The 17,584-nt window shown below is 53.8% G+C and overlaps 7 protein-coding genes across 8 annotated transcripts; 1 reads left to right on the forward strand and 6 right to left on the reverse strand.

The window, feature by feature from the left end:
- Nucleotides 1-129: 129 nt before the first annotated feature.
- Nucleotides 130-3,622, reverse strand: NCU08279 (hypothetical protein). The gene has a single exon (XM_956814.3). The coding sequence runs from the start codon at nt 3,398-3,400 to the stop codon at nt 266-268; it is 3,135 nt and encodes a 1,044-aa protein (XP_961907.3). The 5' UTR covers nt 3,401-3,622; the 3' UTR covers nt 130-265.
- A 606-nt stretch (nt 3,623-4,228) lies between these two features.
- Nucleotides 4,229-5,317, reverse strand: NCU08278 (mitochondrial carrier protein; the record flags this gene model as incomplete). The annotated part of the gene is made up of 2 exons (XM_956813.2): nt 4,229-4,992; nt 5,059-5,317. 2 exons carry the CDS (start codon nt 5,315-5,317, stop codon nt 4,229-4,231), a joined length of 1,023 nt encoding a protein of 340 aa, XP_961906.2.
- Nucleotides 5,318-6,272: 955 nt separating this feature from the next.
- NCU16791 (mitochondrial inner membrane protease subunit 2) lies at nt 6,273-6,912 on the reverse strand (the record flags this gene model as incomplete). The annotated part of the gene is made up of 2 exons (XM_011396092.1): nt 6,273-6,570; nt 6,656-6,912. 2 exons carry the CDS (start codon nt 6,910-6,912, stop codon nt 6,273-6,275), a joined length of 555 nt encoding a protein of 184 aa, XP_011394394.1.
- Nucleotides 6,913-7,070: 158 nt separating this feature from the next.
- On the reverse strand, nt 7,071-9,045 carry NCU08277 (eukaryotic translation initiation factor 2 alpha subunit). Its single transcript, XM_956812.2, has 4 exons — nt 8,531-9,045; nt 8,091-8,461; nt 7,775-8,011; nt 7,071-7,708 (listed from the first exon to the last, which is right to left on the reverse strand). Exons 1-4 carry the CDS (start codon nt 8,606-8,608, stop codon nt 7,462-7,464), a joined length of 933 nt encoding a protein of 310 aa, XP_961905.1. The 5' UTR covers nt 8,609-9,045; the 3' UTR covers nt 7,071-7,461.
- Nucleotides 9,046-9,330: 285 nt separating this feature from the next.
- On the forward strand, nt 9,331-14,787 carry NCU08276 (hypothetical protein). Its single transcript, XM_956811.3, has 3 exons — nt 9,331-10,179; nt 10,252-13,112; nt 13,177-14,787. Exons 1-3 carry the CDS (start codon nt 9,857-9,859, stop codon nt 14,538-14,540), a joined length of 4,548 nt encoding a protein of 1,515 aa, XP_961904.3. The 5' UTR covers nt 9,331-9,856; the 3' UTR covers nt 14,541-14,787.
- On the reverse strand, nt 13,917-16,628 carry NCU08275 (aromatic-L-amino-acid decarboxylase). Its single transcript, XM_956810.3, has 3 exons — nt 16,464-16,628; nt 16,229-16,391; nt 13,917-16,145 (listed from the first exon to the last, which is right to left on the reverse strand). Exons 1-3 carry the CDS (start codon nt 16,510-16,512, stop codon nt 14,831-14,833), a joined length of 1,527 nt encoding a protein of 508 aa, XP_961903.1. The 5' UTR covers nt 16,513-16,628; the 3' UTR covers nt 13,917-14,830.
- Nucleotides 16,629-16,812: 184 nt separating this feature from the next.
- NCU08274 lies at nt 16,813-17,580 on the reverse strand. Of its 2 annotated transcripts, XM_011395992.1 has the most exons (3): nt 17,256-17,578; nt 17,095-17,189; nt 16,813-16,974 (listed from the first exon to the last, which is right to left on the reverse strand). In XM_011395992.1, exons 1-3 carry the CDS (start codon nt 17,443-17,445, stop codon nt 16,891-16,893), a joined length of 369 nt encoding a protein of 122 aa, XP_011394294.1. In that variant the 5' UTR covers nt 17,446-17,578; the 3' UTR covers nt 16,813-16,890. The 2 variants fall into 2 exon arrangements, with proteins under 2 accessions (XP_011394294.1, XP_011394293.1); XM_011395991.1 differs by having other exon boundaries at nt 16,815-16,974; nt 17,095-17,580.
- Nucleotides 17,581-17,584: the final 4 nt, after the last annotated feature.

Raw genomic sequence — 17,584 nt, forward strand, 5'->3', positions numbered from 1 at the left:
GACGACATTTTGCGCGTTATGTAAGTGTTCAAGAAAGGAAAGAAAAAAAAAAAAAAAAAAAAAAAAAAAAACACATGTGTTACCAACAGACTTGTCCGAGTGTGATAAACACATGTCATGAGCAGTATGCCAAGGTAAATTGAGACGTCCATTTATAAACCACCGAAAAGGACTGTTGTGCTGTCCAATTAACCCATATGCAATATGTACGTAGGTATGCTAGGTATGCTATGTATGTTCCTCTCCACGTCTTCCCATGATCCCTTCACGCCGCCGGCACAGGTCGTGCCAGTCCAGCCCCAGTCCCAGCCATTTGCCCACCCGTAGTAGAAAACGCACTATCCAAAACCAAAAACTCGTCAAAGACAGTCCTACCCTCCTTTTCCTCCTCCTCCTTCTCCTCCTGCTGCTGCCTCCGGAACTCCTCCTCAAAGGCTAGCTCCGCATCATCGTTTTGCCTGATTTGAGGTTTGCTGCTGCTCAACCATGGGATCTCGGCAAAGTCAACCGGGGCACCGCCAGCATCCAGCGCCGCCTGTCGCATGATCCGGACCGACTCCGTCCCCAGCCTGACGCGCTGCGACTGCAACCGCTGGCGCGATTCGACGATCTTGTCGATACCCTCGCTCAAGATATCATAGGCGTCGTGTCGTTGCTGCGGCTTGGCGTCGTTGAGGCGCGCTTCCATCACCATCTCCCGTGCCCGCTTGAGCGCCTTAAGGCAGCCCGTGTGCTCCTTGTAGTTGCTAGACATGGCCTTGGCCAGCACGTGGCGGATGCCGTCGATGTTGAGCAGGCCGGAAAAGGAGTAAAGCATGATGCGGAAGTTGTCCAAGTTGTAGCATGGCTCTGCGTGGTTGTTGGACTCGGCGGCCATGAGAGCGTAGTGATGCGCGCCTTCAAAGTGACCGGAACTTAGGCAGATCAACGCAGCACGATGAAGAAAAGTGTCGGCTATCTTGAGGCCGACTTCTTTGATCCGGTCGATGGCTGTTTGGACGATGCTCCTGATTTCGCCGCCTTTTGCAGCAAGGTCGGCGAGTTGAAGACCGAGGAGGTAATTGAGAATGGCATCGACGTTATTGCCTTGATCCTGGGCTTTCAGGACAAGGTCGTATGTCTTTTTGTAGGGCCTGTTCTCTAGTTTTAGCTGTGCGTTAACTGCCAGCTTTAAAGCGCACTCGGAGAAGGGCATGCCGAGATGGAGGGCTCGCTTGTAGATGCTGAGTGCTTGGGCTGGGTGCCTGTAGCTCAGCGCCTCCTTCATCGCCAGAGTGACCTCATGTTCGGTGTCACTTTTGCCCCTGATAGGACCCAAGTTGGGATTTATGCGTAACGAGAGGACGCGCCCGCGAGCAAATCCTCCCTCAAGCTTGTTGTCCGATGAGAGTGCTGCATCCATCATGACGCGTTCCGTGTGCCTATCGACAAAGTTGGGGTTCAATTCCCTAAGTTTGCGGAATAGCGTCCGAAGGTCTCGAAATGGAACGTTCCAGTTTCTTCGGCAGCTAACAAGCACGGCATTTGTGAATGCGGCATCAACCTGGAACCCTGCGGTGCTACAGTATTCAAGCCACTCGACGAAGGATTCAAGATCCCGAATGGAGGCGTACTGCTTGGCCATCAGAGTAACTAGGTACCGGCTAAGTGGCACCTTGAGCTCGGTGATATACGATCTCATGAAGGCATCAGTCTCCTGGACCGTGTGGTTTGCCGCATAGGTTTTAACCACAGGGACGAATGCGGTACCGCACGCATCAAATGCTGGCTTGGAGTCCAGCTTCATGGCCATAAATGATTCCCTGACTCCCTCCCAATCTTGCTGCTTGGCCTTGAATCGTGCAAAGATACCAAGCAACCGTACGTCGTAAGCCAGCTGTGGTAACTCTGCCGAAGCTTGAGCAAAGATTGACTCGGCCTTCAGATCTTCCCCAGCTTCTAATGCCAACTCGGTCATGACACGATAAACGCCGTCAAGATGGTAAACCACATCCTTCAAGCCTAACTCTAGGAGTTGCTGGAAGAATGCTTCTAATTCCTCGAAATTGCCATGTCGTCTCCAGTGAGCAGTCAGGAGCCTCATAACCCATTCCGTCTTGAGCTGACACCTCCCGGAGGCGATGCTCAGCAAAGTCTTGAGGACCTGAGCCGGTTTGTAATTGTGGGCCTTCTCAACGCATTGCACTACCGGTCCAGCAATGCGAATGATGGATGGCGCACTCGGGCTCATCTTGCAGTAGTTGGCGAGGAACAGTCGAATGGCTGCTTTGTAATCGCCAGAGTCGTGAAGTTTGGTGATAACCCACGAGGTAAAGTCATACCGGCTCTCCGAGACCGAGATACACCTCCAATATACGTCAATGGCCCTGGTTGATTTCCCCACGGCAAAAGCATGGTCAAGCAAGGCTCTGCCAACCGCAAGCAATTCGGCACTCTGGACCACCGGCTTTTCGGTGAACTTTGGCAAGAACAAACCTATGGCCGTCTCGAGTTTGGCTGGACATATGTTCTCCCCGGTCTTTGCCTGTGTCGCTTTGGCGAGAAGTGAATCTATGAGCCGTACAGGTTGGAAGTCGAAGTACCGCGCCTCTGTAAGTGGTGCACGGGCTAACACGGTAGATAGAATCTTTGCGGCGTCCTCAGCTCGTTCCATGTCCAAGTAGGTCCGGCAGAGTAAAGCAGATGCCTCCATCCAAGCCTCATTCAGGTTGTCCGGTGCTTGGTTCTGATTGGTCGCTTCAAAGACTAATGATGCGGCCTTTTCCATTTGTCCCAATTCTCTGGTTCTGCAAGCTTCCTGAACCATGGCGACAATCTGATCATTGCTGGGGAATGCGAGCGAGCTTCGTCCTCCCCCTTCGTTGTCTGCTTTCCTTGAAAACCTGTGATGGATATGTCGAGTTTGCGTGATTGACGTTCCTTCTACCGGTGGAATAAAGTGGTGCTGCCCTGTGAGGGTCCGCTTCTTGGGTGTAACCGACCTTGGTGTTTCTCTTCGGCTATGTCCACAAGGGTGTGACCCCGAATTATGTTCTCTCTGTGTTGTTATTGACTCATTGGCATCCTCGCCCCTTTGCAATCGTTCCAGTTCCGCGGCCCTAGCACTATCGTATTGTCGGATGATCTCTGTGGGTAGCGCAGCGTATGGCCCAGGAGCTAAGGGCGAGACGCCCGCATCCAGCAATGACTCTTCTTCCAGGGCCACAGCCAGAGCAGCGCCGCCCGTGTTGTAGTTCTTGGCTTGTCTGATGCGCTCTCCATTTTCAATTGCGGTCAAGGCGTTTCTGATTCGTCGTCGGCGATCTTCGGCAATGAGCGCGAGGGTGCAAGAGGTTCCCACGACAAGTCCTCGGAGGGCTGTCAAGGCAGCTTTGGAGGGGACAGGAAGTGGTGATGACATGGCCGCGGGTTTCCGTGTTCCATCTCGCTCATCAAATCATGGTCAAAAACGCCCTGTTCGAGTCGCGTGGGCGGTGGGCGTCGGGGGAGGGCCCTGGTGAGGAGGTAGAGAGGTAGGTGGTCGGAGGCCGAAGCTTGTCGTGAGCTCCGAACTCGAGCTTCCACTTGTGCGGGATGAGCTCAAAAATGTTTCACTTCCAAAAATCGATCCGCGCCGCGCCGCGGGAAACAAGCACTGGAAGGATCAAGTGGAAGCACGACCCGAACGCCTGAGCCCGCTAGCTACACTAGGAGTGGGCACTGTTGCACTGCAGCACCCCGCTAGCCGGGTGGGTCCACATCTTGGTACGCCCCGAGCGTCTCTCAATGCCGTGTTCTGTTGGACTTCGGTTCCTTGGCGAAGGAATCGCATCTGAATTTCAACGATGCCCGCAGAGCCTCCATCCGAGTCCCGGGGCCCAAGAGAATGACGGGCGTCTGAAGGCGCAACCTCCCGCCCGCCGTCCAGTTTGGGCAATCCGTTGGTATTTTGACATGATCTATCTCTCACATGTACAGCGTAACTGGACCCCAGGGCAAACACCCCCAATGACCTGAGCAGAGTATTCCAATGTTCCGTCCCAACGTGAAAAAAAGGCTCGGGTCTATGTCTATGTCGCTTATACTCATACAAATGCTCTGTGCTTCTCTATCCATCAATCCGACCATTCCCTGAACGCCTCTTTGAAATGTTCCCTTGCCGCCGTCTCCATCGCAGATACAATACAACCAACACGTCTAGAAAGTGGTATACAATAACGCTCATCTTGCGCTAAACAGAGATGCAGCATTAGGCCACCTCTGTACGTTCCTGTTCCCCGGGCATACGAGTCTCTAACTGACGCAGAATCGCCTGGTACAGGAACAGCATGCAGCCGCTTTGGATGCTGGTCCAGACTGCACGGGGCCCGACGCCTCTAAACCATCCGGCAATGCCCTCTGTCTGGTATATTATCCTCAACCCCGTGAATACCGAAGACGTGTCCAGGGTAACGGCTCCCGGTCGTGGCGTGTGAGTTGATGGTGACGATGTTGATATTAGTCTTTTCTGAAGCTTTTGTGTTGAGCTTTCCGTGGTGCCGGTCGGCTTGATGGTTCCGTCCTTCGTGGACGCTTGCGTTGTCGCTGAGCTGGTACCGATCGCCGGTGCTGTGGGATCCGGAACGACCTGGGTCTGAAGTCTGGTCTTGACAACATCGAGTGGGCACGTAATAGAACCAGCGAGACCTCCCGCCGCAGCACCCGTCAACAGTTCCAGCTGCCACCCAATGTCGCGGCTTCCCATCCACTTGTGCGCCCAGCTTTGAGCCTGCTCGTAGAACATGAACTGCAGGGCGGAAAAGGGCATGTCCCGATAAAGAGTCGCTTTGTACCCGTGGAAGAGGGCCGAGAATCCTTCTCTACGAACAATAGTCCTGGCGGCATCGGTCATGCCCTTGTAGTTGTATCCGGATGCGAAGTAAGGATTGTTGTAGCGGCCTTGAAGTTGAAGCCGGGTCTTGAGAACTTCCGAGGGTACGTAGACAACAGACGCGGCAAAGTCGCCGAGGAACCCTAACCGCAGCTCATGTCAGTAGGCGTAGGTAGCCTCTGCCTGTCAGATTTCCCCCTTCAACTTACCGCTGAGCAGGTAGGCGACATGGGGCTGAACACCATAGTCCAGCATGTGCCGCTTGCTATATTCGTAGGTGCCAAAGAACAAGACAGTTCCAGGAAATGACCCCAAAAGGGCGGGGAGCCAGCCGCCGTAGAGGCCCCGTCGAATGCCTTCTTGTCGGAAGATTGTGTAGTATGATGAGCCCAGCGAGGTGTATCTCGGCGGAATGTGCGGGTCGCCTTGTTGTCGAGTTTTTACCGTGTCGAGCGAGTGCATGAGCATGTCGCCACTTGTCCCTCCTAAGCCGCCTGCAAGCATGCACTACCGTATGGTGGTCAGCGACAGTCTAAGGTTTGGCGATAGTTGGCGCACAGAGTTTCACCACCCAGGACAAGACATGACATACTTGCAGCAAAGGCGGGCGCCTTTCGAAATCCCCATCGTCAGGAGTCATATTACGCGGTGAGTCCTTTTCGGTGATAGTCCCAAAGCCCTGTTGATGTGTAAGTCCATGGTCGGCGACGGCCGTGGGCGACAGCGAAGACGGTGACGACGACGGCGCAATAGTGGAAGTGGAAGTGGAAGTGGAAGCGGTAGGGTGCAGAGGGTGCGTACTGGCTGCCTCGAAGCCAAGCACCATCGCCCTTTTGGGAGGAGAAGGGAGGGCGAGGGAGTTCCGCCGCCTTAGGTGCGGGCAGCGATGGTCAATGGCGAACCCCCAAGTCTTTTGTAGAACCGCGGCGGGCAAGGGCGCGCAAGCTTCATGGGCTAACTGAGATATGGATGCGAGAAGATCCAAGTTTTGATAAATTTCGCGGCCGCCTTTGCGCCCTTGGGAATGCCAAGACTGGCTTATCCGGCCAAAGCGCCGCACCTTTTTTCGGGCGCACCGTCGGGTTGCAGGGTTCATGCAGCAATCGATGTGGCTCGTGCGTGTTGTTAACCCGCACGTAACCATCGGACCCCTCGAATATTCTGTACATCAGTCGACCTCTCGGCACCCCCCTGAGACAATAGTAAACAAACAGAGGCCTGTGGTCCAGCACTGAAACTGCTGATGTTTCCTCCTCTTTGTTTGACTGCCGCCACCCTTGTCGTTTCCCACCCGTGGTGTTTGTTGACGATGAGCATCTTATCTCGTCTACAAACCCACAAGGACTGTGTGTGCACCCAAGAAAGCAGCATGTGTGAATATGAACCATTCACGCAAACAAGGTGTGTATCGATTCGCAATGGCTCACTCCAGCAGATGGCGTGCCTTCTTGATCCCCGGTCGCAAGTTATGCTCCCACCACTTTACCCGCCCAAATCGATCCCACGGCGACAGAATATGCGTGACACGGCCGGTGACCAAGCACGCTGATATCGGGCCGTAGTAGTTGCTGTCCTTGGTCTTGTCGCCGTCTCCCTCTACCCAGATGTGCCCTTCTGGTACCTGGACGTATTCATGCGGGTAAGGCGCCTTGGTACGGATCACGTCGCCTGCTATTCCGACCACTCTTTTTACGACCTTTCCCTTTGGGTTCAGTGGGTTTCTGGGTTACAGTTAGTCGTCAGGTTCCCAACCAATGCCCCGAATGCGGCACGCCAGATGCTGTAGGATGAGATTTTGGATCTCACCTAAAGGTCACAATCATGCCGCGCTTGAGGTTCCGGTCCGGGTACCACTTAGAGACCAGTACGATGTCCCGACGTGTTGACTCATTGTAGTGCGGGTTGAAGAAAGGATACATGGACGGCCCCTTGATTTGTGTGATCTCGGCAACCCAGCCGTTGAAGACCACCAATGGAGGGATCCATGTTGCGTAGCGAATGAGGTAGTGTGAGAACTGACCGAGGAATCCGTTCCGAATTCCTGCTCCCCATCGCGCCGCCATCGCTATCCGACCAAGCGAGTTATCGAGCTACCGAAGATGTCAATGCGATGCAACTCTTTGCTGTGAATCGCAATGCTGCTGTGAAATAGAGGGCGTATGTTCGCCTCAACGTGCTCAGTGAGCAGGGCAGTGAGCAGTACGGAGCTTGTGTGTTAACATGGAGAAGACAATAATTGCAGCCACATGCCCGGGCAGGCGGCGATAAGAAAACGATGAGATCGCTTATCAGCCCCGGTAGCTGCATATCCTTGAACGCCTAGATCTACCTAGTTACAGCAAGTGCATCCATAAAATGACTATGTATCCATATCAAGTCTTGTGTTCATCAATCCTCGTCCCTCGCTCACATTCATTAGGCATACGCTTGATGCAATCTTTTGGTTGATTCCTCTACCGCCTGAAGGACTTTTGTATCCCCTAGACGCCAGCCCTGTGTCGCAAAAACTGTATACATGCATCCCTAAACCTTTCCTCAAAATAGTGTCGAGTATCCCAATGAGCCTGCAAAGATAGCTCCGTTTAAGAATGGCTGCAAAATGAAGAGGCGCTTTAGACGGTCTCGGGGATATTGTCGTCGGACTCGCTGACACTCTCGTCGCCGCTGACCTCAGCGTTCTCACGCTCACGCTTCTCCATAAGAGCTTGGAGCTCAGCATCATCGGACTCAGTGACAGCCTTGGGCTCCATCTTCACCACAAGGTGGCCACCAGCAGCCTCGATGCTGGTCCGCATGTCTTGAATGGCCTCCTGAAGGCGGGCAATACCGGCATTCTTGTCCAAGCAGGTGTTGGTAAGGCTGTGTATAGTTATTAGCTTCCACTCTGTCTTCAACATTGCAAGACTATTTCTGGCAAAGACTTACACATAAAGGGGAGGGGACACAAGTCTGCACTTGACCTGGGTTTCCTCAGTGTTGCGAGCCTCCGCAGTGCGGAGAGCGGTCTTGATAGCATCGATACCCTCGTAGCCGAAGCAAGTGACCTCAACATCGGCACGGACCTTGGTAGGCTGGGGAGTCAAACGCTTGCTGATGTAGGTCTTGAGCTCCTCGGCAACGGCCTCGGTGGGGAACTGGATGTCATTCCAGACGTCGGGGTTGCTTCACATCCATGTCAGCATCTTGTCCAATACCGCCATTTTGTCCCACAGCTGTACGCCTATTTCCCGGAATGACGTACGTGATCGAAAGCTTGAAGGCATCAAGCGAGTGGCCGTATTTCTTGTTGAGGGGCCATCCTATTGTCTCGTAAAGCTGCTCGATGGGAACAAGAGTCTTCTCGGCAACGTGGCGCATAATCGAGTGGACGATCTTGCTCTTGTTGTAACGCTCCTCGCAACGAACGATATCCTCGGGGGACACACGACGCTTGGACAAATCGATATAACCCTTCTCCTTGTCGACACGGAGAACGACGACGACCTCGTTGCGACCGACACGGATCAACTTCTGGATGGAACGAATACGTCTTCTGGAAAGCTCAGAGAGCAGGATCATGCCGTCGATGTTGTCGTACTCGAGAAGCTTGACGTAGGCGCCCATATCGGCAATCTAATCTGGGGGTCAGCTCTGACGCATCCACATGCGCATGCGCACCACCGGGACCCCAGTGTATCGTACTTGCTTAACATTGACCATAACGAACGAGTCGATTTCAGGATACTTCTCCTCATAGAAACGGCAGTTTGAGAGCGACATGTTGGCGACTGGTGCCTTTTCCCGGGCGGGGCAAACGGTGAAATAAGTGGTGGTGTTAGTGGTGTTGAAAGGGGGAGGGTAATGTCGGCGACGAGCTTCGCGACAATGGGCGAGATGGAATTCGAGTGGATGGTCTGGAGGGGTTGATGGCCGAGAAAGAAAATTGACCGAGTTTCGCTGCAAGTGGCCACAGCTGGGAAAGGTCCTCTGGAAGTTCGAGTTCTGGTTGCGGCAGCGGGTTCTCGGAGGGTCCAGCGAGGCTCAAAGGACTCACTCAAAGTTAGCCAGATGCGTCGCAGTATTTTTCGGGTACCAACCAAAAATTACGTGCAGACAGGCTGCAAAAGTGGCGTGGGCACTTTGGGAGGGAACGAAGTAGGCTGTGGCTGGTGCGCCGGATTGAGGGGTGAATTTCACGTTCTGACCGTGACGGCAAGTGAGACGCGGCTCCATCTTTTTTTTTTGAGGTGGGGTAAGTCGGGTACCTAGGTAAGGAAGCGCACAGCAGCCCAGGTGGGAACAACGGTACGCAAAGGCAGGTACCTGCTCTCGGTTAGGTACCTCTACTTACTCCACCTGCCCCGAACTCCACTGTGCCAAGCGCCAGCTCAGTGGGCAGGAACAACGACGTCAATCGTGAACCGACAGTGGGGTTAGTCACTGATAAGCCTGGAATCTTCCTTGGACATCGTCGAGCTAGGGAGCTTCAATCACTGAACCTTGCTTGTCCACCAACGGCGACTTGGAGATTCGACTTTTGCACGGCACCCAAACGAATCCCGAGGGCCGACCAACACCCGACGACACTGGGCTCATCTAAACCCTCCGCACATGTCGTTACTTTTGGAGGAGCTCACCCGTTTCGCTTTTCTCGACGGTCTCCGTCTTGGGTGACAACACTTGGACCGATATGAAAAAGAACAGAGCGACGACACCGCAGACCAGGTAGTAAGAGTTGGGTTTCAACCACAGGCACATCGGGGAGGGGACAGCTCATAGGTCTTGATCAGGTTGCGACGGTACTTTTGGGGTTCAGACACGCTGATCGATCGAACACCAACTATTCTTCACGACCATCCCCACGACGACGGCGCGACACTACCGCGATACCTACAACCCTATAAAAAAAAGGAAACACAAAAACAAAAACATACATACACACTCTCTTCTTTCTGTCAGAACCGATCTACACGACGGGCTCGCCCGGTAACTCTTGGCTTGCTTGCTTGGTGCTTCAGGCTTCTGAAAATGGAGTCTCTTAGCAACCTCGGCAACGCCATGAGCTCGGTGCTTTCCGAGACAACGTCCACGACTGCGACGGCAATCCTCGCCGATCCTACAGAAGCCCTCTCGTCTGTCGTCGCTCTCGCCAGCGATGCGGTCTCGAAAGCTACTAGCGATGTGGTTCCCGAACACACCCCGACTTCATGGTTCACCATCATCCTCTGGCTGTTGCACCGCATCTCGAGTGTGCTATACTTTGTCATCAAGCTGACCACCATCACTACACCCACCTTTCTGTTCAACATCTTTTCGACTAGTCTGACGGTGACCATGAACGCCACTACGCTGTAAGTCATCCGCCAGCCGCATTTTGTATACATGGACTCAAGGCTGGTGGATCTAACCGTCGGTATGCTTAGTGTGCTTATTATGTTGTTCATGATGGCAGGAGTGACCTGGGTAGTCAGATATCGCTACTTAAACATGTACTCACGGCTTCCTCCTGAGCCCCAGCGCAAAGAGCCAGCTGTTGATCTGTTCCCCGAAACACAGGAGGAAGGAGTAAAGTCTGGGCTAGCTAGCTACTTTGACGAGTTTCTCAGCGCCATCAAAATCTTTGGTTATCTGGAAAGGCCGGTTTTCCATGAACTGACCCGCAGCATGCAAACGAGGAAGCTGATCGCTGGCGAAACCCTCAACCTCGAAGAAGAGCAAGGATTCTGTCTTGTGGTCGACGGTATGGTGGAGATCTTTGTTAAATCCGCCAGAGATGGTCGACGCTCAAGCAGTGGCCCTTCGTTCGAGAGCGACGATGAGGAAGGCTTTGCTCCGGGTCGCCAGCGCTACCAGCTTCTGACCGAAGTGCGGAACGGTGCCCCCATGTCATCACTGTTCTCTATCATGTCACTCTTCACTGAAGATATCCAAATGCATGACACCGACGACGACGACAGCCCCGACCCAACGCCTTCCGCTCCTGGCACCGCTATGCCTGGTTATCCTATGAACGCCAACTTCCAGCAGTCGAACGATACCCTCCCGTCCATCCCAGGTACCCCATTGTCCGACAACCACGTTATGCAACGTGGGATGGCTTCGGCTGAGTCTCTAACAATGTCTCCCCTAGCTCATGATTCTTCGAGGATACCATCACTTTCTCTCGTGAACACTCGTCCTGCTGTACCCCGCCGGCCGGTACCGAAGAGGCTCAATACCACTTCAGCCCATCCAGATATTATTGCGAGAGCGACAGTGGACACTACCATAGCCATTATCCCCGCCAGCGCCTTCAGGCGTCTGATCAAGATATATCCCAAGGCCACTGCGCACATCGTTCATGTCATCCTTTCGAGGTTTCAAAGAGTGACACTTGCCACTGCTTACAACTACCTTGGCTTGAGCGGCGAAGTATTGCAGATGGAGCGCAACATCTTGAAGCATACAGTTCGGCAACTCCCTAATCATCTCAGAGGAGACGCTTTGGATAGACTCAAGGAAAAGTTCAAGCGGGAAAGGGAAAGAATTGGAGAGAAGGAGGTCGAAAAGGGCATTGCTCTTCACAATGCGCATGCCGCCCGCCGACGTCGTTCGGCTGCCTCCCTTCGGAAAGAAGTGGCATTGCAGGCATATTCGAAAAGGCGGCAGAGCATCGTCACGGCGACCCCTGCATTCGGAACACGTCGAGAACGCCCATCGCCCGACATGCCTAGCCCCGGCGACTTGCTCACGAATACGCAACAGTTGAAGTCTGGGCCGGCATCGCAGCTTGATCTAGCGCGAGACGCTACATCTCCTCGACCACAGCGAAATCTCAGTCCCTTCTCTACTCCTCGAAACGCACATGTCTCTCTTGACACGAGGGAAGCCCTTGATGAAGACGACATGTTCCGAGAGTCGGTGCTCGAATGCATGTTCAGGGCCATTGGCCTGACCGGTAACGGAAGTGTCAATCCGGATTCGACGCAAGCTTCCCCAAGATTTGTTCCTACGGACCAGCGACGTTCGAGGGGTGGTCCCGGCCACACTGCTTTTGGCTTCATGGATGCCTTCGACCCGTTCGACAACGACACGGAGTCAGTTACCTCTTGTGGATTTAGCTCATCGTCACCAGTTCCCAATCCTCAACTACTCGCACACGATATGAAGGACGAGGTTGAGATCGTCTTCTTTCCTAAGGGCTCTGTCTTGGTGGAGCAAGGTGAGAGAAATCCTGGTCTCTATTATGTTATTGATGGTTTCCTCGACATTTGTGTTCCGGGCGACGATTCATCACACGACCTCCTCCAGTCCTCAGCCAAGGTAGACCATGGCCATGACTCAGCAACTGGTGCCGACGCCTTTGGGGCCAATTCGTCACGCTTTCCTGAACCGAACATGAACAACAACTTTGGTGCTGAGCAGAAGAAAGGCAAACAAGGTCGAAGGAGCGTGGCTCTGATCAAACCGGGTGGACTTGCTGGTTATGTTGGTACCATTTCCTCCTACAGATCGTTTATCGATGTTGTTGCGAGAACGGATGTCTGTGTCGGCTTTCTTCCACTTGCCTCTATTGACAGGATCGTTGACCGTTATCCCATCGTTATGCTTACTATGGCCAAGCGGCTTACGGAGTTACTGCCGCGTCTGCTTCTGCACATCGACTTTGCCCTCGAGTGGGTGCAGGTCAACTCTGGCCAGGTTTTGTTCCGCGAAGGTGATGAGAGCGAAGCAATTTACCTTGTCCTCAATGGCCGGTTAAGACTGGTTGAAGATCAAAAAGATGGGGGGATGAACGTCAAAGCTGAATTCGGCCAGGGAGAGAGTATCGGAGAGCTGGAAGTGCTGACCGAATCCGCACGTACCGGAACTCTACACGCAATTCGCGAAACTGAACTGGTCAAATTTCCTCGCACGCTTTTCAACAGTTTAGCCCAGGAACATCCCAACATCACTATCAAAATTTCCAAAATTATCGCAGCGCGAATGAGGGCCTTTATCGATGATCCTTCACGCATGGGACTCAAAGATAACGTGGTTCGGAGCTATAAGAGCTCTTCGACGCTAAACCTGAGAACCGTGGCAATCTTACCTGTCACCGCGGGCGTTCCTGTTGTCGAGTTTGGCAATAGGTTAATGAACGCCTTGTCACAGGTTGGGCCTCCTAACGGCGCAACTTGTCTAAATCAAGCAGCGATCTTGAATCACCTCGGGAAACTCGCATTCAACAGGATGGGAAAGCTCAAACTGTCCCAGTACCTCGCAGATCTAGAAGAGAAATACGGACTCGTTGTCTACGTAGCTGGTAAGCTCAAGCCAGTTGTGTTCTTCTTGTTTGACCATTGTAATCGAGAACTAACTCTTAATAGACACGAACGTCAACACGCCATGGACCCAGACGTGCATTACGCAAGCTGATTGCTTATTGTTTGTCGGTCTTGCGGACAGCTCCCCTGAAATCGGAGAGTATGAGCGGTTCATGCTTGGAATGAAATCAACGGCCCGAAAAATCCTCGTCCTCGTTCACCAAGAGCGCTACTCCAACCCTGGTCTGACGAGGCAGTGGCTGAAGAACCGAATGTGGATCAATGGAGGCCACTTCCATGTGCAAATGGCATATACCTCCAACACTGTGCCTATCCATCCGCCCACGAAACGGTTCGGGCCAAGCCTCAAGCAGCGGGTTCAGATCTTGCAGGCAGAGATTCAGAAGTACACCTCCAGGAAAGTTCGCCATGTTCCCTTCTACTCTCCCGATGCTCCGTTCAAGGGAGACTTCCATCGGTTGGCGAGGCGGCTGTGCGGCAAGTCCGTGGGTCTGGTCCTAGGTGGTGGTGGCGCCAGAGGCATTGCGCATGTTGGCATCATCAGAGCGATGGAAGAGGCTGGAATCCCCATTGACATGGTCGGAGGGACGTCAATTGGAGCCTTCATCGGCGGGTTGTATGCCAGGCATGCAGATGTTGTTCCCATCTTCGGTTTAGCCAAGAAGTTCGCTGGACGTATGGCCAGCATGTGGAGGTTCGCTTTTGACCTGACATATCCGTCCGCCTCCTACACAACCGGCCACGAGTTCAACCGCGGCATCTTCAAGACCTTTGGAAAAACGCAGATTGAAGATTTCTGGCTGGAATACTACTGCAATACCACTAACATCAGCAAAAGCCGAGTCGAGTTCCACACCAGTGGTTACGCATGGCGCTACATCCGAGCGTCCATGTCCCTGGCGGGTTTACTTCCACCTCTGTGTGACGAAGGCAGCATGCTTTTGGACGGCGGCTACATCGACAATTTGACTGTATCCCGTATGAAATCTCTCGGTTCGGACGTCATTTTTGCTGTTGACGTCGGCTCGCTTGATGATAATACGCCTCAGGCCTTTGGCGACTCTCTGTCTGGTGTATGGGCATTCTTCAACCGCTGGAACCCATTCTCATCGGTACCCAACCCGCCCACGCTGGCAGAGATCCAGGCCCGCCTTGCGTATGTGTCGAGTGTCGGTGAGCTAGAGAGGGCAAAGACGATGCCCGGATGCATATACATGCGGCCCCCGATCGACGACTACGGAACGCTGGATTTTGGCAAATTTGACGAGATCTATGGGGTCGGGTACAAATATGGCCAGGAGTTCCTCCAGAAGTTGAGGGAGCAGGGTGTATTGCCTCTGGTTGAGGAGACAGAGGCGAAGAAAGCGTTGAGGAGAACGATGGCGCCGAGGCGCGCGAGTATATAGTTCCGTCTCTGATCGAGCTGCGATGGCCGGTTGGGAAGAGTCAAAGAGGGGTAGGGGATGGGCATTGCAGTGGGTTTATCACTTAGACCATGTACTGACTCGAATGTTTATTTACATTTCGGTCTGCTTCGGTTGGTAGTAGAGGGGTTTAGATAGGTTTCGGTGGCGTGATCAGAAGGAAGCGTCATGTTGATGCCTTGCATCGCTCAACTGGTTCTCTACGATCTCATATGCTTTTGTCTACCCGACGCCATGCACACCGACCATGTCTATTGATCCACGCTCTGGTTCTAAGCCTTGACAATCTCCTCCGCCGCCTCAACCAGAATCTTCCACGCCCGGTCAACATGCTCCTTCTCAGTCGTACTCACGCTAGTCACCATCCGAATGGCGAACCTGCCATCCAGCACCGTGCTAGTCACCCACATCCTGCCGGAAGCGTTGATCTTTTCGCACACAGCCTTGGTAAGCGCATTCAGCTCCTCGTCGCTCTTACCCTGCTCCTTGCCGGCGACCCTGAACACAGTCAGCGCAAAGTTAGGGCCGGTCAAAATCTCAAACAGATCCGGCCTAGACTTGAGCGAGTCGGCAAACTCCTCGCCCAGCTTGAGGGTGCGTGAGATATAACTCTGCAGGCCCTTGACGCCGTAGTTCCGCAGCACGAACCAGATCTTGAGGGACCGGAAGCGTCGGCCCAGCGGGATCTGCCACTCGCGGTAGTCCGTCACCAGCCCGCCCTCGGACGCCTTGTTGCCGTACACGGCCTGGTTGATGGTGAGGGCTTGGATGAACCAGTTGCGGTCACGCACGAAGAGGCATGAGGCGTCGAAATTTGTGAGGAGCCACTTGTGCATGTTCATGTCGAACGAGTGGAAGTTCTCGATCAGCGAGATGGAGACTTGCTCCCGCACAGAGGGGAGAACGAGCGCCGAGCCGGCGTAGGCTGCGTCAATGTGCACCCACAACTCGCCAGGGGTACCGGCTGGGTGCACGGGGTCCGATTTGAGTGTCGACACGATACCCGCGAAGTCGTCGACCGCGCACGTGTCGGTCGTTCCCATGGTGGCGGTCATGAAGAAGGGCTCGAGACCGCGGGCGCGCAGTTCGGCGAGCGTCTTGGCCAGCACTGGCCCGGTGAGCGAGTAGCCCGTGTCGGCGTGGACGGCGATGGTGTGAAACCGCACGCCGAGGATGATGGAGGCCTTCTTGGTGGACGAGTGGGTGGCTGTCGTGGCGAGCGCCACCATCTTGCTGCGCTTGTGGGCGATGGCGTCCTCGCGCGCCTCGGAGCCCTCGGGGAACTGCTCGAGAGGGACAGTCTCGCGCAGGTACTTGTCACGGGCGGCGACCATGGCGGTCAGAACGGCCTCGGAGGCGGAGCCCTGGATGACGCCGCCGCCGCGGGTGGGGCCGGTGGACAGGTAGCATTCGGGAAGGCCGAGGATCTTGGCCAGCCAGTCGAGCACGATCGTCTCGAGCTCGGTCACGGCTGGGCTGCAGATCCAGTTGAAGCAGGCGCCGGAGAGGGCGGCGCTGTAGAGCTCACCAAGGATGGAGGGGAAGCTGGTGGCGCAGGGGAAGAAGGCATGGAAGCCGGGGTGTTGCCTGGTTGTATAGTCAGTCTTTGGTTCTGGGTGAGAAATAAGAAAGAGAGAAAATTGAAAATGAACATGGTGAGGTCGCCGTACCAGTGAGTGATACCGGGGAGGATCTTGCCCTCAATGTCTTTGTGAATATCGGTCCATGCCTCGCCTTCGACCGGGGCCTCGGATGGCAGAAGCTTCCGAAGGTAGCCAGGTTCTACGGTAGACACAACATTCCGGTCGTCAAGGTTGTCATAATAGCTGGCAACTGTATTGGTGTTAGTGAAATGTCCGCTGGGTGGTGATAACGAGAGAGATTTGGGGGAGTAACGAAACTCACTGTCATCAATGGCCGTAGCAGCGGCCTCACGGAAATCCTGGGAATCCATCCTTAAATTATGATGTATTTACGAAAAAGCCTAGTCAAACTGACGTCGTGACAAGAAGAGAATGTAGAAGTTATGGAAACTCGCCCGGCGGCTCCCCGATATATGCAACAAAGTTGGCGCCGGGAATAGTTCCTGAACCCTTCAACCGAGCCGGATCCACTTATCCCGTTTCGGAGGTCCCGCACCTGCCGGCCAAGAACCGGCAAACGGAAAGTGGAGGCTCCCCAAACACGCCCTTTCGGAGACATATGTACACATCCACATCGGCATGACGACGACATCAATCGAACCAGAACCAGACTCAGGAACGGGAAATGACCTTGGATATAGTGTATTTATACATGCTTAGTGACAACGGACATGGCGTCTCTCGCGATATCACAAGTCCCCAGTGACCTTGTCGTTGGCCTTCGGCTCCTTCAGCGCATGGCAGTCCGCATCGCAGCTGATCTCTCTTGGAATCTGACTTAATGGATTCGAGTTATTATCGTCTACATCAACATCCACGGCTATCTGTTTCGGAGATGGCTACTCCATGATGCCTGCGATAACCGTACGGTTTGATGAGTGATTGTCACTTACGTGCGGCATATCGGGTATCAGCTCATACACGCAACAACACATCGGCCGAGGTTCATAGTCTAAACATTCCTCAAGATAATCGACCTTCCCCGGCCCTGGAAAGTCGGTTATCGTCAGTTCAGGGGTCTCTGATCGAGACTGAACGATGAGCTCATTCCTACCAATACATTCGACTTGGAAGCCGGAGTAATCAAGACTATCGCAGCAATAGGTGTTCGTTCCCCTTGGGCAGGTTGTTTTGCCATCGAACGTGTTGCCCTCAATGCCGGGAGAAAGATTCTCGTGGGTCGGCGGAACGAGTATGCCCATGGCAGGAACCGCCAGCCCGAAGTATAGGAAGGAGAAGCGCATAATGATGAAGATGGAGTAACGGAAGCTTCAAACAGTGGTCTAAGGTGCTGGTAACGACGATCAAAAAGAACGGAGCTCACTTGAAAGCAACTGAAGGAGAACAGTGCCAGATAACATGAATATCTCGGACTCAACAGCA

The sequence above is a fragment of the Neurospora crassa genome, linkage group IV (assembly GCF_000182925.2).
Source record: "Neurospora crassa OR74A linkage group IV, whole genome shotgun sequence".
Classification (NCBI taxonomy): Eukaryota; Fungi; Ascomycota; class Sordariomycetes; order Sordariales; family Sordariaceae; genus Neurospora; species Neurospora crassa.

Excerpts from the sequence above, each read along its gene's own strand:
- NCU08279 (XM_956814.3), bottom strand. The coding sequence starts at position 3,400 with ATGTCATCACCACTTCCTGTCCCCTCCAAAGCTGCCTTGACAGCCCTC.
- NCU08277 (XM_956812.2), bottom strand. The coding sequence starts at position 8,608 with ATGTCGCTCTCAAACTGCCGTTTCTATGAGGAGAAGTATCCTGAAATC. Across the intron at positions 8,462-8,530 it reads TTATGGTCAATGTTAAGCAA|ATTGCCGATATGGGCGCCTA; the intron begins GTACGATACACT and ends CCCCCAGATTAG. Across the intron at positions 8,012-8,090 it reads GCCTTCAAGCTTTCGATCAC|CAACCCCGACGTCTGGAATG; the intron begins GTACGTCATTCC and ends ATGGATGTGAAG.
- NCU08276 (XM_956811.3), top strand. The coding sequence starts at position 9,857 with ATGGAGTCTCTTAGCAACCTCGGCAACGCCATGAGCTCGGTGCTTTCC. Across the intron at positions 10,180-10,251 it reads ACCATGAACGCCACTACGCT|TGTGCTTATTATGTTGTTCA; the intron begins GTAAGTCATCCG and ends CGGTATGCTTAG. Across the intron at positions 13,113-13,176 it reads ACTCGTTGTCTACGTAGCTG|ACACGAACGTCAACACGCCA; the intron begins GTAAGCTCAAGC and ends AACTCTTAATAG.
- NCU08275 (XM_956810.3), bottom strand. The coding sequence starts at position 16,512 with ATGGATTCCCAGGATTTCCGTGAGGCCGCTGCTACGGCCATTGATGAC. Across the intron at positions 16,392-16,463 it reads TGCTACGGCCATTGATGACA|TTGCCAGCTATTATGACAAC; the intron begins GTGAGTTTCGTT and ends ACACCAATACAG. Across the intron at positions 16,146-16,228 it reads CTCCCCGGTATCACTCACTG|GCAACACCCCGGCTTCCATG; the intron begins GTACGGCGACCT and ends CTATACAACCAG.
- NCU08274 (XM_011395991.1), bottom strand. The coding sequence starts at position 17,445 with ATGCGCTTCTCCTTCCTATACTTCGGGCTGGCGGTTCCTGCCATGGGC. Across the intron at positions 16,975-17,094 it reads TGATACCCGATATGCCGCAC|ATTCCAAGAGAGATCAGCTG; the intron begins GTAAGTGACAAT and ends CCATTAAGTCAG.